At 34.9% G+C, this 20,809-nt stretch overlaps 1 protein-coding gene across 1 annotated transcript; it reads left to right on the top strand.

The window, feature by feature from the left end:
* Positions 1–8,736: 8,736 nt before the first annotated feature.
* Positions 8,737–10,913, top strand: LOC134244920 (C-type lectin domain family 17, member A-like; the record flags this gene model as incomplete). Its single annotated transcript, XM_062727184.1, has 3 exons — positions 8,737–8,816; positions 9,043–9,139; positions 10,620–10,913. Coding segments are annotated over 3 exons (404 nt in total), but the record flags the coding sequence as incomplete, so codon positions are not given.
* Between the last annotated feature and the right edge of the window lie 9,896 nt (positions 10,914–20,809).

The raw sequence follows: 20,809 nt of genomic DNA on the forward strand, positions 1-20,809 counted from the left end.
ATAGAATAATATTGCTCATACTTATATACTTAAGGTCAAACATTTTCATTGTTTTTCTTAAGTCGTTGATTGAGTTTTAGCATGTAACACCTACCATTAGTGAATATGGAGTGTTTTGCAGCATATTTCAGCATTTTAAATGTATTCCAAATGTACCCTTGGTTACCACTTACTTAGAGATATATTCTAAACAGTTTCTTTACAGTATAAGTGACATCAAGGTGTCATGTTTTTGTGAGAATGGTTTGTATGCTTTTTCTAGTTTTTATTAAGCCACGGTCAAGATTTAAAGTGGCTGAAAATCTCGATTTTTCAAACTTTTCTGGCTGTTGCCATAGCAACCGAGACACATAGCAACGAAATTTTGTTTGATATTTGTTTCTGGTGTCAAGTACTAAGCATGGTTGAAGTTTCATCAAAATCGGTGACCATGCGTGGCAACAAAGTTTAAGTGGTTACAGAGAATGGCTATTAATTTGACGTAATTTTCCCTCTAGCCAATGCATTATGATTTAATAAAATAAGTCCTTTTCCAAATGTCCTGTAAATTCCTTTGAAAATGACCTGAAATTGAAGTATTTTTTAATAAGTCATAAAGAGCACAATCTCTGTTCCAAAACATGAAATTACATAATGAATGATTTGTTTCTGACGATCAAGAACATGTTTTTATATTTGGATCGTTGACTGTGCTCACATTTTAATTATTTTCTGAAGTTAGTCCAATGCTGGCTTCGTGATCAGGAGGTCTTGAGTTCGTATCTCGGCCGCGACTGACCTAGTCGTTAAAATGGGTAGCAACTGTTCCTTCGCCGTGCGCTCGGCACTTTGAAGTGAAAGTTGCGGGTACTTTGGATTAGACCTTAAAAACTGAGGCCCGTGTCAGCGGCAGGCGTTGGCACGATATAGATCCCTCACTGCTCAATGACCCTGAGTTCCGAGTAAAGGTCAAAATTTGAAGCCCTTCACCGGCATACGGTGACGTCTCAATATGAGTGAAAAATTCTCGAGAGGGACGTTAAATAATATAAAATCAATCAGTCAATCATCCAATATATCTGTTTTCTGCAAAATTCAAGAACATTGCATTTCTTGCTCATTGTCTCTGATGATGCAGTGTACATATTACCTTTGCAAATTATAAACAAACTAAAATCAATCTATGGTCGATACAATGACCTTGTCAGCAAATACAATTTATCATTGAGACAAATGCTGGTTGACGTTTTTCATACTTATTGTTAGTCCATCATTTATACACTGAATTGACGACAGAATTTTCCGTACTGTGAAATAATTTAAGAATAATAAAAAAAAAGTAATTTAACATGGAAAAAGAAGACCAAAGTAACATATTCTAACTTGTTCCCTGGTCAGCCAGACAACGGAGGTAATGGAGACTGTGACCCATTCTGTCCAAATAGATATTGGGATGACGGAAAACGGGGGTCCAGCAAACAATTCATTTGCGAAAAAGAGTGAAAAAAGGGCTGATTGGGGTTTCTCTCTGAGTCAGATCAATGACTAAAGCATGAACCTTTAATAATAAGTTGAAGGTGAAATTGTAAAAGATCTGTTTTCTTATTTAATTCCTTTATTTAGGTTGTTTTGAGTGTACCCATTTATCCATCCTTCAAGATCATAAATGAAGGACAATTGAAGTTTCCTTATAACAAATTTCTTCCCACATCAGGATTATTAATTTTATAAAATTATTTTCGTTAAATACATTTTGAAGAATTCAAAAAAATTAAAAAATAGAAATTTCATTGACGGGTTAACTAAACGAGCACCTGACCGAGGATTAAACTTAAGTGCTTGTAAACGCATTTATCACTGTAAATTCCGTGTCTCAACAAAATCTTATTATATAAAGTGCCCCTAATTGCACTCAATTAAATGAAAATGAGCTGTCTTTACTTTATAATTTCAATATAACTGACTTTTAAAATTTACTTAGTTCAAATACATAAAACTATATTTATTATGTTCCCCAAACGAAGTGAAATGACAAATATAATGTTTACTGCCGTAACTTTTCCATTTTTTGATGAAATGTTTTGAAACTCATAATGTAAGGATATATTAGTAGTATAAACAAGATGTCGTGGTCAATATGGCAAGATCTCACGCGCATGCACGTGCGCTACGCTCTGACTGGCTGAAATAAAGTATCAATATCTTTCTTGTTTTTTGACGTAATCCTTTGAAATTTTGAACATAGCCATGCATTAGGATATCCTACAACATGATATATAGCAATTATCATGAAAACACGTGCATGCACGTGCGCTGCAATCTGATTGGCTGAAATTTTAAATAGCTATAACTCCCTTGGTTTTCAACCAAACAGGATGGGATTTGGAACATAGATATATATAATGGACTTCTACAAGAAGGTTTGGTCATCATGCACATGCATGCACGTGCGTGTACGACTGCTGCAATCTGATTGGCTGAAACTTTAAACAGCTATAACTCCCTTGGTTTTCAATCAAACAGGTTGGGATTTGGAACATAGATATATATAATGGACTTCTACAAGAAGGTTTGGTCACCATGCACATGCATACACGTGCAAGTACGTGCGCTGCAATCTGATTGGCTGAAACTTTAAACAGCTATCACTCCCTTGGTTTTCAACCAAACACGTTGGGATTTGGAACATAGATATATATAATGGACTTGTACAAAAAGGTTTGGTCACCATGCACATGCATACACGTGCAAGTACGTGCGCTGCAATCTGATTGGCTGAAACTTTAAACAGCTATCACTCCCTTGGTTTTCAACCAAACGGGGTGGGATTTAGAACATAGATAGATGTAATGGACTTTAGGAAGGTATGGTGCTCATGTATGCCCGTGCGTGCACGTGAAATGGGTAAAATCAAAAATACACTTGAAGGAGCGTTTTTTTTTTTTACTTTTGGATTAAATACTTTAATATTTAGTATATTCAAATATATAGATTGTGTAGACAATATGATATGGTCATTACGCACATGCATTCACATGCGCAAGTGTGCAATGATAAAATTTAAATGAACATGGTACACTTTTGGGTAAACGTTGTTAAAGTCTCAAATGCATAAAGTTTGTCTTATTTAATTACGCTTACAGGGGATATGACTATAAAAGGGAGTTGGGGAGCGTTTGGGGAACATCTGTAACGGTCCCCGTTACAATTAGCACTAGTTCTAGTTAATCTTGGTTTGGAAAAGGAAAAGGTGGTATTGACTCCACATTGTTAGTTTTAACCAGGCAAGCAAGTCTTTTGAGTTGTTAGACCCTCGTTAGCTACTCTTAAACGTGGGTCTTCATCATGTCAAACTCAGAAATTATAACTAGATATGAAGAGAAAATGATGAGAGTTTGAAATTCCCTAACTTATAAAATAAAGGTCAGACGACAAGTTCCTCAAAAATATATACTTCTTTGTAAGAATTTTTCATTAAAGTATTGCTACTTAAACAAGTGTCCTCACCAAAAATTAAGGTACCTTACTAGGCATTTGGACAAGATTCTAGAGAGTGATATTTCTCATAAAAAATCCTTATGGTATTTTTTTTAATTGTTAAGGTCACAAAGTTTGGAGTACTCATTTTCTGAGCAAATTTTATACAATAATAAAATAAATACTTATCAGATGAAATATTTGTATGTTTAAAAATTGGAAGTTGAAGTTTATTTCGAAATAGCAATGCCACATTAAAAAGCCGCAGCACAATTTACTTATCTAAATTATATCAACCTATTTTAATTCATTAACGCTCTAATCACGTATAACCAAGAACTCTTTGGCTCAAAGTGACTCCAAAAATGAGAAAAAAGCATTAAATATTTATGAAAGTTTCGCAAACAAATCAGATGCAGTATATGAGATTTTTTATTGACTCGAAGAAATGAACTAGTGAGATTAATAACGCATCTGACGGACAATAGGAGAACCTAATTGTTTTTTTTTTATCAAGGGCTTGTCACCTGTTTGCGCATTTATGGATTTAATACACTTAAGCATTATAGCCCCAAACGGTTGAAATGATCGTTTTTGCTATGTTTACCATTTTTTGTTATTAACATATGTAGTTTTAATTCAGTTTCTATGTAATGTTAATCAGTATTTAGTGTTTTAAAAAAGATAAAAAACATAAAAGATAGGAATATGTGGAAAGAATACAGTTTGGGGTTTTTATGTCTATTTTTAAGCGTTTTCCGTGGCTGTTTCCTTTCTCCATCGTATGGTTTTCGATTTATAAGAGATGTTTCTTTTGACAATTTATTACCAGTCCTCGATCTTTACTTCATTGACTCTATCGAAAAATTAAGTCAAACAGACTGTGCTTTACATTGCTTTATGCAAAAATCGAAATGTAATGGAATCTTGTACAACACCAACCTCCAATTGTGTAAACTGATGAGATGCCACCTTAATGAAAAGTCGGTGAAAAGGAATAATATTGCCAGTGGATGGACATTATGGCTTCGAAAGGATGGTAGGTATTTTATGGGTAGAAGTGTGGAACAAAAAATTGTAGGTTTCAAGGTTTCCTGTTGCAAGAAACAACATCATTTCCCCAAACAGAAATAAATATTGATGTTATTTTGCAGAAATCTATTTCACTCGGCACAAAGAATACTCATTGAAAGTTACAAAAGAAATGTTGAGAAGTTTAAATCTTAATTTTTTCTTCCCCTGAAGAAAAATTAACTTGAAAACATTGGATTTTTTGAATTTTATGCTGTTTAGCATTTAACGGCTTCGAAGTGAAATATAGATAATTTTATTCTTTAAAGCAACTATTTTCACAAAATTGATCAAATTTAACAAAATTAAGGAATAACAGATTTAAAATCTAATTACGCTTTTATATGACTGATTTTTAAAAGCCATTTTAAAACTTTAGGTAGATTGATATGGTAATAGTGTGTTTGTGACCTTAGAATCAACCAAAATTCTTTAAAAGCTGGTCTCGAAAAATAGTATAAATTTAAAAACAAAAGTAAACACTATATGCTCTGGAGATTTCAAACACAAAGTTTTGAGAATCCCATAATTATTTCTGTAATTATTTTATATAGATCTTTTGTATCTGTCATACAGTGGCTGCAACGTTATTGTTGACAAACCAATCGTGTAGAATCGTTCATGTATCGTGCGTGATCGTTCGTGTATCAGATTCAATCGTTTGCGATCGTTCTCTTAGAAACGTGTAAATTTTGTTTTGTTAGTTTTTATCGGAATGTCATTTGTTAAACAAGCATTTCGTTTGTATTTTATTTTTAAATCCAAATAAAATGAATGAAGCGCAATTTACATTATTTGAATGCGGAACGAACTTATTATCGCTTGTGAACAAACAATAAAGTTAGTCGTACAATATTATGTTCTCGTCAAATAGCATGACATATTGTGATAAATCGTACTAAGACGTTTTTTCTGATGATCATTCTTGCTTACTGCTAATTTTGGTCAAGATATTTTTAAAATTTTCATATAATCATAAATAAATATTTTTACAAATAAATATCATAGTTACATTTTTCAAAGCTAAAATAAATGTTAAGTCGGCAAATATACATGCACATGACATGGTTTTTGGGCTTTTGTTTATCGATGTTTATCTCTAATTAATTTTTCAAAATCTAAAAAAAGAATTGTTAAATAATTCGCAAGTTCATTTTTAGAGATTTATAAACACATCGAATTAATGGACAGTGGCGTAGTATCGTTTTTGAAAGTGGGGGGGGGGGGGAGGGGGGCAGCCAGAGAGAAAAATTCTTTTACTTACCCAAAAAAGTTGACAAGCAAAAAATAAATAAATAAATAAATAAAAATAAAAAACGGGACAGGTTGCCCAAAGTCGAAAATCCTATCCCGTGGGGGAAGGGGGGGGGGGGAATTAGGTAAACTTTTTCTCAGAGTCAACTACTTTCAGTACCAATTCAAATACTACATTTTATGTACATCACTAAAAGTCTAAAAGTGAGGGGGCCAACCAGGTTTCTTTTAACATTTCTTATAGTAAAAGTAAGGTTGGGAAAAAAAGTGGGGGGGGGGGGGCGGGCCCCCCCTGGCCCCCCTGTTGCTACGCCCCTGATGGAAACATATGGATATGACTTATAATTTAAGTCATTCCCTGCTGCTATTTCTTCTCAATCGTTCCCCCTTTCTGCATATTGTGGAATCCAACTCAATCGTATTTTACTGTCCACCTTAACTATTATCTTCAAACAGAACGAAAAAAATCCGTTTTCTTAAGTCAGAGAATTACCTAAATAATTATTTATAATCTAAAATAATAAATAAATCTTGCATGTATTTAGTTCCAGAAAGATCCATTTCCGTTTTTTTCCCCAAAATCGATGAAATAATGTATTAATTGATAATTCTTTGAAATCTAGAATCGGTATTTAGCCTTATTTCGTTTTGAAAATATAGATTCCTAAATATTTTAAACTATTTTGAGCAAAGAATCGTGCGTTTGCGTTAGCAATCGAGTAAGATCGTGTAACGTGTAGAAACGTGAGCACGAATTTAAGGATCGTTCGTGTAACAGGTTTAATCGTGCGTTAATCGAGCGGAATCGTTCGTGTAACGTGATCGTTCGTGTAAGTTGCCAACAATAATGTTGCATCCACTGTATGTTGTAGTACTCGATAAAACAGTAAAATGTCGTTTATTTTGACATTTTTAGATGGCCCCTCCGACACCAAACGGTAAAACGGAAAATATAGCTTAAGACGTTTTTGGCCCTATGATATGGCGTGTCCTTTATTATCATGCAACAGTTTATAAGCATAAACCTGCTATCATCCTTAGGCTTCCACAAAATTAGTATTGGTTCAAAGTTTTGGGATTCACTGAGATCACAGAGTGGTCAGATTGTTCCAAATCTTCTCATTTTTATGCAAATTTTCATTGATTTTACAGCACCCTTTGTTTGAGAAATCGAAGAGCACAAACTTGCCTATCTACCAAGATTATTTAATTCATACATTAGTATCAGATGCATTTTATGCATAAAAATCTCAGATATGCCAACTTGTGCTCTATTTCTCCTGAAGAGCAACGTATCTAAAATTTGATGAAAATTTTGGGAAATTGTCTAATTTCTGCAACCGCTTGTGGCCTCCGTGTAAGCTCTGAATCAAATATTAGTTCTGGTTTTCAAACACGCATCCTTTAACGTTCTAAACTGCAAACTACCACAATTTAATATTGTGCGGATTTTTACAGCAAATAAGGCGCCAGATTCGACTGTTACCATACATTGTCCTTTGTGTTTTCTTCCAGATTACATACAATATAGTATTAGTATTCACATATTATAATGTGAGCAAAATGTCTATTTTTTGTAGTATTAGTTTTTGAAATATTTGCAATAATGGCAATATCCCGTAGAATTCTGTAGTGAATATACCTGTATTTGGAGAAATACATAAACGGGAGATTTTCCATTCCCTTGTCATGTATACTGTAGTAAATGTAAGGTACATATTGCATAAAATTGAAGAGTTTTCCTATTGTAGTTTTCACCGATAAAACTCAAACAGCTCCATTAAACATAACCTACATTTTTTGTTTGGGGGGAGGGGGGTCTGTCAATTTTAAATATGAATAATTTTTCAAATGAAGATTTCCAAGTAAGACTCTGTGTACACAAATATGAACCTACAACCGAGTAGTTAAAGGCACTCTTTGCATTTCCACATATGATTCCTATAATTTTTTCATCACCTTGGACTGAGGAAAAAACATATTTTGTGCAAAGGAATTTGATTGTTGCACATAGAATAATACGTTACACAGTCGGTGTGAGGACACCAGCAGAGTACGTAATAAAGATTGTACATGAAAAATTGTACATGTGTATTAATAAGGTGAAATGTAGCCGAGTCACTGAACAGATACTTGTATTTATTAAACACCCAAAATGGCTCTACCTGCCATATTGGGCCCTGATACAAAATAATTGTATAAAGTGACATGTGGTTATGAGAGTTTTTGAAAATATATAAGAATCCACGAGTTTGATGAGTCTGATTTGTGTCCAACCTCAGTCATCTAATTAATCAGTCATAGTGTTGCTAGACTTTATATGTATGAAATTTTATAATACATATTAATGTGTAGAAAAAGAAATAGCCATGGCTTAACCTATTTTAGTAAATTGAATGTAACACACAAGGCATATTATGTATCAATGTAAGGCTTATGTATATTTCTCATGACACTTGGACAGAAACTTTTTTATTCTTGTAACTGATAAGAAACAAAACCTACTACCACAATAGAATGATCATAGCTATATCCGATAACAATATTTGATAGACCTTAAATTAAGCAGAAAAGGGGCGTCTTTTTCTTAAAATGGACAGATACGTGTAAAAAATTGCTTTTCTTCAAAGCAATTTCTCCATCAATCTGACATTAATTAATCCCTTCCATTTTTTTTATTTGAATAAATTGATTTGGAACAAAAACTAGATTACGTTCTCATCAAATAACGGAATTGCCATAAAAATTACTGAATAGTGAAAAAAAGAAATACCCAAACATTATAAAAGAAAAAAAAAACATCATTTGTATCCAAAGTTTATTTTTTTCTTGAACGAATTTGAAATTAAATATCTCAAAGTTATTTCTCAAAATATTCCATTTATTGCATTTATTACTTTATTGCCTATCAACATTGAATATCTAATCTTTCCTTTTAACTGTCTATTTCCTTAGTTTGTCAGCCAGGATGGATTCCTTTTGAGTACCATTGTTATTTCTTAAACAAGAAAAAAGATACCTGGGAGAACGCAAAAGTAAGTTTAAAGTGATCAATTTCAACTTGAAGTCATCGGGAGTGGAACTCTTCATCTCGAGGAAAGAGACCAATAAAGTTCAAAATACGTTGCTTATGACCTTAAGCAATATTTTTGATTATACACGTTCTAATGTACATGCATATGGTATAGTTTTTGTTTTCCTTTTCTGTTATTCTACCATATATTCCTGCATGTTATTGATTTACTATATATATTATTTTAGAAACATTGTGAACAGAATGAAGCTCACCTACTGGAAATAGACACTGAAATAGAAAATACTTGGGCAATGGAGACCTTTCTTCCTCCTCGGAAACATGGTGAGAATGTAAAGTTTTAAAGAATTGCATTTGATAAAATGTGTATTTTTTTCCTTTGAAGGAATTGTAATTATTTAAACTGTAGTGCAGTATCGAAATATTTTCGTTGAAAAAATTTTGTCATGGCTAAAGAAGAATATATTGGGACATTTATGCTGTGGCTTAAGGAGAATTCAATTGTTATGCATTTGTATGAAGATGGTCAGATAAGGTGCGCAAAATGCATACAATTTCTTACAAATCAGAATCAAATTTAATTTTTGAAATCATGGCAATTTTTTTCTGTAGAAAAAAAGTCTCTCACCATGATTATTTTTTTTTTGTTAAAAAACATAAAAAAGAGGTTCTTTGAATTTAAAGAGATAAAAATTTTGAATAGGCGAATTTCTTCTTAGAAACTAACACATTTATCACTACAATGCATAGCTCAAAGCATCTTTCGGTATTTCAATCTTCTTTGTGATATGAAACGTGAATTTATTGACTTCAAAAATTTCCACGTAAGATTCAAATTTTGTGCTATAATAGTGGGTTTTTAAGATTGAGTAAGTTCTTGTTCCATGACTTACCGGGTAATTAAGGTCAAGAGCTAGTAAATTAATTGATAATGTCCTTTGATGTACGATTAATCATGACGTCATAATTGATTTGAACTCTTGGTCCTGTACTCTACAGATATACTTTTAATTAATAGATAACTCAATTTTGAAAATATGTCAAAAGTAATACCTATATGATTTTAAGGATTTAAGAACATTATATAATTTATCCCTTTCTGAGAGACTAGACATTATGCATTCATTACCGTTGTTTAATAAGGTAAAAAAATATCTAAATTTATCGTTTTCCTAATGTTTTACATTGAGAAATGGCATTTTAAAATGCAGTATGTCTTTCTAATTTACCATTCTAGTATGTCTTTTTAATTTACCATTCTGTTTGATACATCTTATTATAGCAATGTATAGAAAAAAAAACCCACCATTAAAGGAATAAAAATCTCAAGTCTAAGAAAATCTTTGGTATCTTTTATTTCTCAGATCGTTACTTTGACTAATTTTTTTTAAAATTGCACATACCTTAATGATAGAATTTTAAAAGTTGAGTAAGACATACCTATAACAAATCGGTTTGTAGAATGGAAAAATTGTCATTTTTACCAACTATGTATTGTGCCTGCTTTTTAGTAGACCTTAGAGATTGTTGCAAATTATGAAGATTTTTCATGAGGTTAAACCTTATTTCAACTGAAATATCAAAGAAAACCGAGGTTTAATTTGGATTTTATTTTTTCGTTTTCTTATATGACGAACATAAGGCATTTTTCTTCTTCTGTTTTTGTCACCCATATTCTTTCACATTTCGTGAAAATACGAAATCGTTGGTCTCTTCACGATAAGAACGAAAATTAGACTTTCACAAAAAAATCTATATGAGTGATTTCACAGAGTTACCGAATTTAGATTTTCATTTTATTCAGGTGTCTGCACTTACATGTGCGCATGCTCAAGGTGGATTGGGGCAACAGATATCGACAAAGAAGGAGATTTTACCTGGAACGGGAACACCAAAATAAATTATTCCAACTGGCATCCTGGTCAGCCCGAAAATGGCAGAAATGGCAACTGTGTCCAACTTTGTTCAGGTGGACTCTGGGATGACACAAGCTGTGGATGGAACAAACCATTCATTTGTGAAAAAAAGTGAGAAAAAGCAGCTATTTATAATGGAATCATTGTTCCATATGGCATGTCATTACCTAATAATGTCCTTTTGGAACAATCATATAGGCAAAAGCATAGATATTACTGGTTGATAACTAAAGAAAAAAATAAATCAATAATTTGTTTTCCTGTCAATTTTGACAGTTTTAACTAAATTTTTGAATGGTTCTATATATAAGATATGATATTTGTTTTATTTTTTTTACTTTTACAAAAAGAGTAGTAAAGTCAGAAAATGTTCTTGTGATATGATGTAGAATGATTCTCAATTGTTATACTGTATATATATCTATCCAAGGGTAGAGAATAATGTATGGCAACAATTTATGTTAAAATAAATCTGTGTTCTTTGAAAGACTTATCCATAATTGATTAACCGTAGTTTGGACATTTAGAAGGTACTAGCTTGCTAAGTTATATGTGACTTAAAGCTTTCAGAAGGCTTTGTGAAGAAGGCTTTATATGACACAGTAAAGCAAACGACTGGCCTAGAGAAAGCAATAGATAGCGTGACCGGTCGACGGGGAGTGCTCACTCCATCATGTAACTGATCCCATATCTACGGAAGCGTATATGGCTCTACACTTGTTGTGTTATAACTTTGTATATTGTCTTATATTTTATCGACTTATCAACATATAAAGTGTTATATCTCCTTATTTATACAAATATTTTGAATTGTATTGATATGTATTGACCTTATTGAAGGCAACTTCTTTTGTTCAATAGATTTTATTGCTTTAAGTTTTATCGACTGAAATATTATATTGATTTTCAGATATCAATCGAAACAAGATATTAATTAATGTCAATATAGTATTGTCGATATGAAAAATTAAATAAATAGATATATCGATATAGATATATGAATATTTTCGAGAAGACGTTAGAAAAAAAGTGTTTTTGAATTAAATTGGCGGGGGCGGGATATATAATGAATCTTCACTTCACTTAGGAAAGCTTATGTACCATGTATTTGCTATCGTGTACGATTATAGGCTGAAACAAAATTCAAAAATATTTGAAATAGGGAGAGATATCAACAGTTAGATTATATGCATTGTCATATATATTGGGGTTATTGTACCCATCACCACTTTTGAAGAGGGAATCTTATATATTCTACTCTGCTTCACTGCTTATATTTCTAGAGTTCAGTGGGGGATAGTAAATCGCTAATAAAGCGAAAATAGAAAGTAACAGTATTTTAAAAGTAACACTGATTATGTACTTTGTATATGTTTGATCTTGTTTCACTCTGTGGTATACATAGGATCTGACTCAAGAACGCGAACTTCCACAGTCTTGAAACCTCTCAGCCACCCCCCCCCCCCTCTTCCCCCGGCATAATTCCAAATAATATAAACACCAGATCTAAGTTTTTATTGCTTAATATATTATAAAATGAATTGTGATTTCAGCCAATCTGTAAAAGCTTATTTACAAAGTATAATGGAGGAAACTGTAGTGTCAGACAAATTAAATATATAACAAGAAAAACAATTCATAGATTTGATAATTCAACTGCGAGAATTTCCTTAATTTTGAAAAAGCTGGATGAGAGACACCAAAGGTACCGTTGCCTCCCCCTTTTCAAATTTGCGATTGGTACAAAAGCCCCCCCCCCATACATCTAACTTTTAATGTGTCTCCGTCTTCCTTTTACATATACTATTTTATATACTATTTTATTTGATTCAGCCTTTAATTGCACACGCTGGAAATACATGGTACATAAGCTTTCAGTGAATCCCGAGTGTAGTGAAGGTTCGTTAGAATTCCCGCCCCCATCAAGTTAATTCAAAACTACTTTATTCTGACTTTTTTATCGCAAATATTCATAAATTAAAATCGATATAACTATATCTTTATTTTTTCATATCAACAATACTATATCGATATGATGAAATATCTTGTTTTGATCAATATCTGAAAATCAATATATTATTTCAGTCATTAAAACTTAAAGCAATAAATTCGAGTTGCCTTCAATTATATGTCAATACATATCAACACAATTCAAAATATTTGTATAAATAAGGAGATATAACACTTTATATGTTGATAAGTCGATAAAATATAAGACAATATACAAAGTTATAACGTAACAAGTGTAGAGCCATATACGCTTCCGTGCATAGCTGATGCCTTAGATGTCTGCGTTTGCACTGCCCCTGATTTGTGTTGATAAATAAAATTATTGTGACCATAAGTATCGTTACATGTAGTTATATCCATATTTTTCGTTTTACCGAATTTGTTTTCCACTTATAAGGAAATGAATTACGCTTACAAAATACGGATAATGATACTTTAATCATATGGGTATTTTTTTTAGCTCAGTGCTAACAGTTCCTTTAGTTTTATTGAAAAATTCAAATTGGCTTTTTTTTCTCTAAACAACAACTGACTGTCGTGTAAACTGATGAAAAAACATCCTAATGAAAAGACGGAGGTGAAAAGATATCAAGACAGGAATAGATATTTCGGTTTAAAATGGTTTTTCTGATATTTACATGTATGGAGTACGATATCAGAGAACACGAAGTTCACACCTAGTATATTTTGATGGATTCTTTACATTTCCAGTAGAGGATGGAACGCTAGGTGTGACCACTCGGCAGGGAATGTTCACTCCTCTATGACACCTGATCCCACCTCTGAGGTTTTGGAGGATCACGTTTGCTCTGCTCCTATTTGTATTGTTTTATGGACTTTGATATTGAATACTGCTAGTTATCTCCAATGTACTGTACTGTTTATATGAAGGTTGTCGATGGAATGTATTTTGTAGAGCGTATAGATATCACTCATTTTAAAGTAAGTAAGGTAGAAAATGCTTGGGTGGTGGTGGGTGTGTAGAAGTGTTTATTTCTTTCATCAGCATCAATGAAACGAGAGAAAAAAATTACGCTGACAGGTCAGCTATTGACAGCATCAATACACAAACAATGAGGATCCAAGGTAGTGTGACGGGGGTCCTCCCTGTCACTGGTGATTAATGACGATTGTTTTTATTTACATCGTTTATTTACATAATTACAACACAAGATATATTCATAAGAAATCACAATGTTCACAATACAAAAACACGTCCACACTCATTGACTTTCAGACTTGTTCATCTCTCTCTCATGTTCCCAGGGCCCACTTTCTCACACAAATCAATCTAGTGCTCACTTTCATCCCTCAGACCTCTATCACGCACAATAAACAACGATAACAGAAATGACAAATAAACAAATTATAAATCCATGCTTGCTCACTCGTTTTCTCTCTAACTAACTCAAATTACACTCTTGGGAAACAGGGCTACAACGCCTGCGCCGCGCAGCTGCAACCTATCAGTACTTCTAACTCTCTCATTCACAATTAATTAACTTGGGTGATTGCTCTGTGACATACCTCCCCTCTTAAGTGTTGTGTCCCGTCCCAACACACTAATATACTGACATGTAGTATATTTATAATGACAATTTGATATCGTTTACACAATTAGCTGTCTATACAAGAATCACACATTCATAGATAAAGAGACCTTACTACACACAGAAATAATAAAATAGTTTAACATGCATACATATTTCATGTTTTACCTTTTTTTTTCTTAGATTTTTGCGTTTTATTTTTACCTTTTTTTTCAAAACAAATGTTCATTTTAGATATACATTATATACACAACCTACTTATATACACTTCAATTATTTATTTCTTAGACTGAATAAAATCTTGTACAATCCTAAAGTCTTTGATTTCATTTTCACCTAACCACTGGGTGTGTCCGTTCCGAAACTGCACAAAATAACGTTTCTCTAACCGCTTGGAGTCATTTCTTGACCGCATCATATCTAATACTTTGACAATGAGACCGTTGTCATCGGCCGTCTCGTCTTCGTATTCAACGTCCTCGTCCGGGATATAGTCGTGATCAGGGCGGTCATTAGGATCAAGATACGGCTTCATCCTGTTAGCATGCGCTGTCAAAGTTTTTGATTTGTGATCAGGGTCCTGTAGTCTGTATGAAACATTAGATAATCGCTCGATGATCTCGTACGTCCGTGCCAATTGTGGGTAAGTTTAGGAGAGAGTCCAGGTTTAGTCGTTGGAGTAAATAACCATATTTTGTCACCTTTAGTATAATGAGTCTCTTTCGCTGCACGGTCATGATGTTCCTTCTGGTTTTGTTGACATTTTTGTAAGTTTTCTTTGACAAGCGTGTAGGCCTCTTGAAGGCGGACTTTTGCCTCTTCCTTATAGTCGTCTGCTACAGCGTAAGAAAATGTTGGCGGACAGAGCGCAGCTTCAACTGGTAGAACAGGATCTCGCAAGTGCATCAGGTAGAAGGTTGACTCTTTTGTAGTTTCGTGGATGGCGGTCCTATATGCAAACAGTATGTATGGTATAAAGGTGTCCCAGTCACGCTGATGTCCTGACACATACATTGGCAACATTGTTGTGAGTGTTCCGTTGAAGCGTACCACTAGGCCGTTGGTCTCCGGGTGGTAGGCGGTAGTAAAAGTTTTCCTGGTATTTGTCAATTTACATATTTCCTTTATCAGGTTTGATCTGAAGTTTTTACCATTATCTGATAGTAGCTCTCTAGGCGCTCCATGACGACACAATATTTCCTCTACAAAAAGTCGCGCAGTCGTTTCTGCATCTGCATTGTTTACGGCAAGTACTTCAGGCCATCGAGTTAGATAGTCACTGAAAACAATAATGTACTTATTGGACTTGTAGGTTGGCGGGAACGGTCCAAGAACATCTACAGCTACTCTGTCGAATGGTCCATTAACTGCCGGTAGCGGGTTCAATGGGCACTTTGGTCTGTTTTTCGGTGATTTCTTGGTAGCACAGTCTACGCATGATCTACACCAAAACTCTACATCTGAATACATACCCTTCCAATGAATTCTCTCTTGGACTTTGTCATACGTTTTCTGGAAGGAGAGATGACCTGCTGTCAGGTCGTCGTGACAGGCATACATGACTTCATCTATCAGGCTCCTTGGAACAGCTATTTGGCGTCTAATAGCTTGACGTCGTCTATGAGATCCAGGCTGCCAAAGATGATATAGCAGACCATTGTGTCCGAGTTCATAATCACCGGATAAAATTACAGTTTCACGGGCCTTTGAAGATAATTCAGGCAACTCTCCCTTCTCTAAATAATGAATGATAGCGGCTAGGAGAGGGTCATTTTTCTGACGGTCGCGGATGTCCTGATATGACCTTTTTGGTATCACATCTGCGTCTGCCTTAGCACAGGTGGCTGCTATAGTGGATTCGGCAGGAATTCGAGATAAGGCGTCTGCGTTTTGATGAACCTTTCCAGGTCGATGTTTTATGGTTATGTCATACTCTTGAAGAGTTAATGACCATCGCGCAAGGCGTCCTGCTGGATTCTTAATGTCCATAAGCCATCGTAATGGGTTGTGGTCAGTTATCACAGTAAATTCCCGGCCGAATAGATAGTGTCTAAAGTATTTCACACTCCACACAATGGCTAATGCCTCTTTTTCGATTACTGCGTAGTTCTGTTCATTTGGTTTTAGACTCCTACTCGCCTACGCTATTGTCCGCTCACCATCTGGACCTTCTTGGGCTAATACGGCACCTACACCAGTGTCACATGCATCCGTGTACAGGATAAACGGAAGCGAGAAATCCGGATACCTAATAATAGGAAAGCTGGTCAAGGCCGATTTGAAGAATTCAAAAGCACTCTCACAGTTACTGTCCCAACTAAATTCGACACCTTTCCTTAAGAGCTTGTGTAAGGGAGCAGCCTTACTTGCAAAATCTTTTACAAATTTACTGTAGTAAGAGATGAGTCGCAGAAAGCTTCTAACTTCGCTCACATTTGTTGGCCTTGGAAAGTTGTGAATTGACTTTACTTTTTCCGTGTCAGGCGATATTCTGTCAGCTGAGACTTTGTGTCCAAGGAACGTGACCTCCGTTTTTTCCGAAGTAACACTTCTTTGCTTTTAGCTTTAACCCCGAATTTTTGAATCGTTTTAGCACTTCCTCAAGTCTTTTGACATGGTCGGAAATAGTTTCCGAGAAGACAATTACGTCATCTATATACACAAGACACGTGTTCCACAGTAATCCGGAAAGCACAGAGTCCATAAGTCTCTGGAATGTTGGCGCACTGTTACATAGTCCAAATGGCATATAATTATATTCATAATGCCCTCCAAAGAAGGAAAACGCGGTCTTTTCTCTGTCACTTTCCTTAATGGGAACTTGGTGGTATCCTTGACACAAATCTAAGACACTGAAGTACTTGGACTTATTAAGTGCATCCAGCATTTTGTCGATCCTAGGGAGAGGGTAAACGTCCTTTTTGGTGACTTCATTTATTTTTACGAAAATCGATGCACATGCGAACCTTGCCATCCTTCTTCGGCACCAAAACAATTGGGGCGGAGTACGGACTCTTAGACGGTCGCACAATTCCATTAGCGCACATTGTTTCTGTCTGGGATTCCAGTAACATCCGCTGGCTGTGAGGAATCCTATAAGGCCTCAAGTGAATAGGTTTACTGTCCCCTGTATCTATAGAATGTTCAACCAAATCTGTCTTCCCTAATTCATAAGCACTGAAAGCAAACACTTTTCTATGCTTATCTAATACCTTCGTAATAGACTTGCGTTCCGTTTCACCTAAATCACCTGATACATAGAAAACATCTTTACCTTGCTCACCAGACTCAACGCTCTCACTTATCTCAATCCCATTCAAGTTCTTATAATTACATGCATCTTGCACACTCTCGTTAGTCGAACTTGCATCAGAAATAAATGAGATACATTCATCATTTATATATACAGAATCATTTGCAACATCAATATAGCATGCACAGTCCTTCAAAATGTCCAAACCTAAAATACAATCATACGGGAAATCACGAGCAACAAATGCATTATATACAACATCGGTTTGTTCACCAGTTCTTAACCTAAAGTCACACTTCCCAACAATATCGACACGATTGCCCGTTGCCGATGTAACACTAACTCCTCCAGCCGGCACCATACCACTCTGGCTTGCGAATACTTCATTTATAATCATGACACTAGATCCGCTGTCGACCAACATCGCAGCACATTTTTCATTCACATATCCTATAATTTTGGCGGTACAAAATTTAGGATTTAACTGACAAGAAACAATATTTTCACATACATTTTTCACATTTTCAACACTTTTTTCACTACTTCCGGAAGAATTATCCTCTTCTTTTTTACGCAACCGGCTGTCTCTAGGAGGGTATTTTAGATCCTTTAGCCCTTTACCTCCACACAAAAGGGCGGACTTTAGTTTTCCGAATTGGCGCTTCTTTGTTGCTCATTGCAACGGACTGCTATGTGTCCTACTCTACGACATTTGTTGCAGATTGGTCTCCCGTCCGTAGTCCTAAGATTTCGGTCCGGTCGGGGGCGGAATCCGAATCCTCGGCCTCTTCCTCCTCGGCTTCCTCCACGGCTTTGTCCTCGAGACGGAGGAACAAATTGCTATTTAGATGCGAATCTACCGATTTCAGTCGCCATCACTGACACCTTGGCGGTCAGGACTGCGAGTGACTTTTCTAGCTCTTCCGTTCTCGTAGGAGCGTACGACATAGATGCCACAGTTCCTCTGGCCATCGGGACATCTGCCAGGAAGTTGTTACACTCTTCCCTCTTTGCGTGCCTGAAAGCTTCCTCGAATGTTTCAGGGTTGGAAAGTAAAACATACCTCTTGATTTCGGGCCTTAATCCTTGCACGAAATGCTCCTTAGTAAGGGTTTCTTTTTGCCGTCCAGGCATGTCCATGTAGGCACGTGTAGCGAGCTTCGTTATGTTTGCATCATAATCCTCTACGGTTTGCATCTCTGCCTGTTTGTATCCGAACAAGTTGGAATAATACAGTGATTGGAGTTCTTTAGGAATAAATCTTTCCCGCAGCGCGTCACAAGCAGAACGATAGTCATCTTTCACATCGTCGTCTAAAGATTCATAATAATCTGCAGCTTGATCTCGGAGGAATGCGTGTATCGTTATGCCTTTTCTTGGTTCGGTCCAGAAATTAGCTCTGGATATTCGATCGAAGTTCTTAATCCACGAATCAAAGTCCTCGTCGAGTTTACCGTAAAATGGGGTAGGCTTTATCAGGTTGGACGACTGTCTAACTTCAGGCACAGCTTCGGCAATAACATCCTCAATTGGCTCCTGTCTCTTCTTCCGTGGCATCTTCACAGCATTTTACCAAGAGTTAATTTTCCAAAGTATATGTCGACATAGTTAAGATAATCTAATCCGACCGCTGGCCACCATAATATGTGACGGGGGTCCTCCCTGTCACTGGCACTGGTAAATAATGACGATTGTTTTTATTTACATCGTTTATTTACATAATTACAACACAAGATATATTCATAAGAAATCACAATGTTCACAATACAAAAACACGTCCACACTCATTGACTTTCAGACTTGTTCTCCTCTCTTTCTCACTCATGTTCCCAGGGCCCACTTTCTCACACAAATCAATCTAGTGCTCACTTTTATCTCTCAGAACTCTATCACGCACAATAAACAACGATAACAGAAATGACAAATAAACAAATTATAAATCCATGCCTGCTCACTCGTTTTTACTGTAACTAACTCAAACTACACTCTTGGGAAACAGGGCTACAACGCCTGCGCCGCGCACCTGCAACCTATCAGACCTTCTAACTCTCTCATTCACAATTACATGTAATTAACTTGGGTGATTGCTCTGTGACAGTAGAATTGAATCATGAAGAAAAAATGTCAGAAATTGTGTTAATGAAATTGTTAAGAAATTGTGAATATACAAAACTACACATACATATTAAGATTCCTGCTGAAAAAAATATAATGTGTATCCAGTACATTCGATCACTTTGGCGATTTGCTGGACCTAACTCAGGCGACTAAGTCTACTCTACAATGAACCAAGGAGAAAGGTCCAGTATTGCAACTTAGGCAGGATAATGCGCGGTCGAATGTTTTGTCCCATCTATAAAAAATGCTTTTTGATTAGGTGTAATGTTCTCATGATGTCATAATGTTAAAAAATGTTTCAAGTTTGTTTTAAATATATAGGATTAAACATGTTCGAATACCATTAAAAAAAGGGCAAATGTTAAGATTTTACACCATTCCTTCATCATCATCCCGATAACATAAAGAAAAACAGGGGAAAAAAAAGATACACACACTCATAAGATTTTCGTCATTCCTTTCATTTAAGATTATGTCAGAATATCAATGTAATGTTATACCTTGAATGCAAGTGACTTATATTTTCAGTTGTTGCAAATAAATTTTGCTTTAAATTCCCGATTCAAATCATTAGAATATATGTTATAGAAGAAATAATAAAATTCCCAAAACCATTTTCTTATAAAATGTATTTGAGATAAAGATTATCAACTAACATACGAGCATGATCTTTCAGACATTTGTTATGACGTTATCAGTCCATATCTAATTGAATTATTTAAGGAATGCATTTAATAGCTACCCATTTTATACGGTATAAACTAGGTTGGGGCAGATTACGCTTTGTAAAAAGCGAAGATAATTGTTTTATCTCATGTAAGAAAACATGTACAGTGTACCTTTAAAACATCGTAGGTGAGATCAGGCATCATAAAAGATTAAGCATTTCATGTAAATCAGTGAGCTTCTTGTCATGATCCAACAAATCAAAAAATCTGTAGAAAGTTCAAAGTTTTAATGATGTATTAACAATTTGCATGCATATGATAAACGCCAGTTAGCCTTGACTTCATAATAGATGTTGTTTGCTAACAATGCAGATTTTGAATGAACACATAGAAGAACACTTTAGTCATTAGTGTTGAGTTTTGAAAAGACATTTATTCACCAAAAAAGAATTGTCATATTTGATTTTCTGATTATTAGA

The sequence above is a fragment of the Saccostrea cucullata genome, unplaced genomic scaffold, assembly GCF_032062105.1.
Source record: "Saccostrea cucullata isolate Sc308-1 unplaced genomic scaffold, CSIRO_AGI_Scuc_v1 ctg2359, whole genome shotgun sequence".
Taxonomy (NCBI): domain Eukaryota; kingdom Metazoa; phylum Mollusca; class Bivalvia; order Ostreida; family Ostreidae; genus Saccostrea; species Saccostrea cuccullata.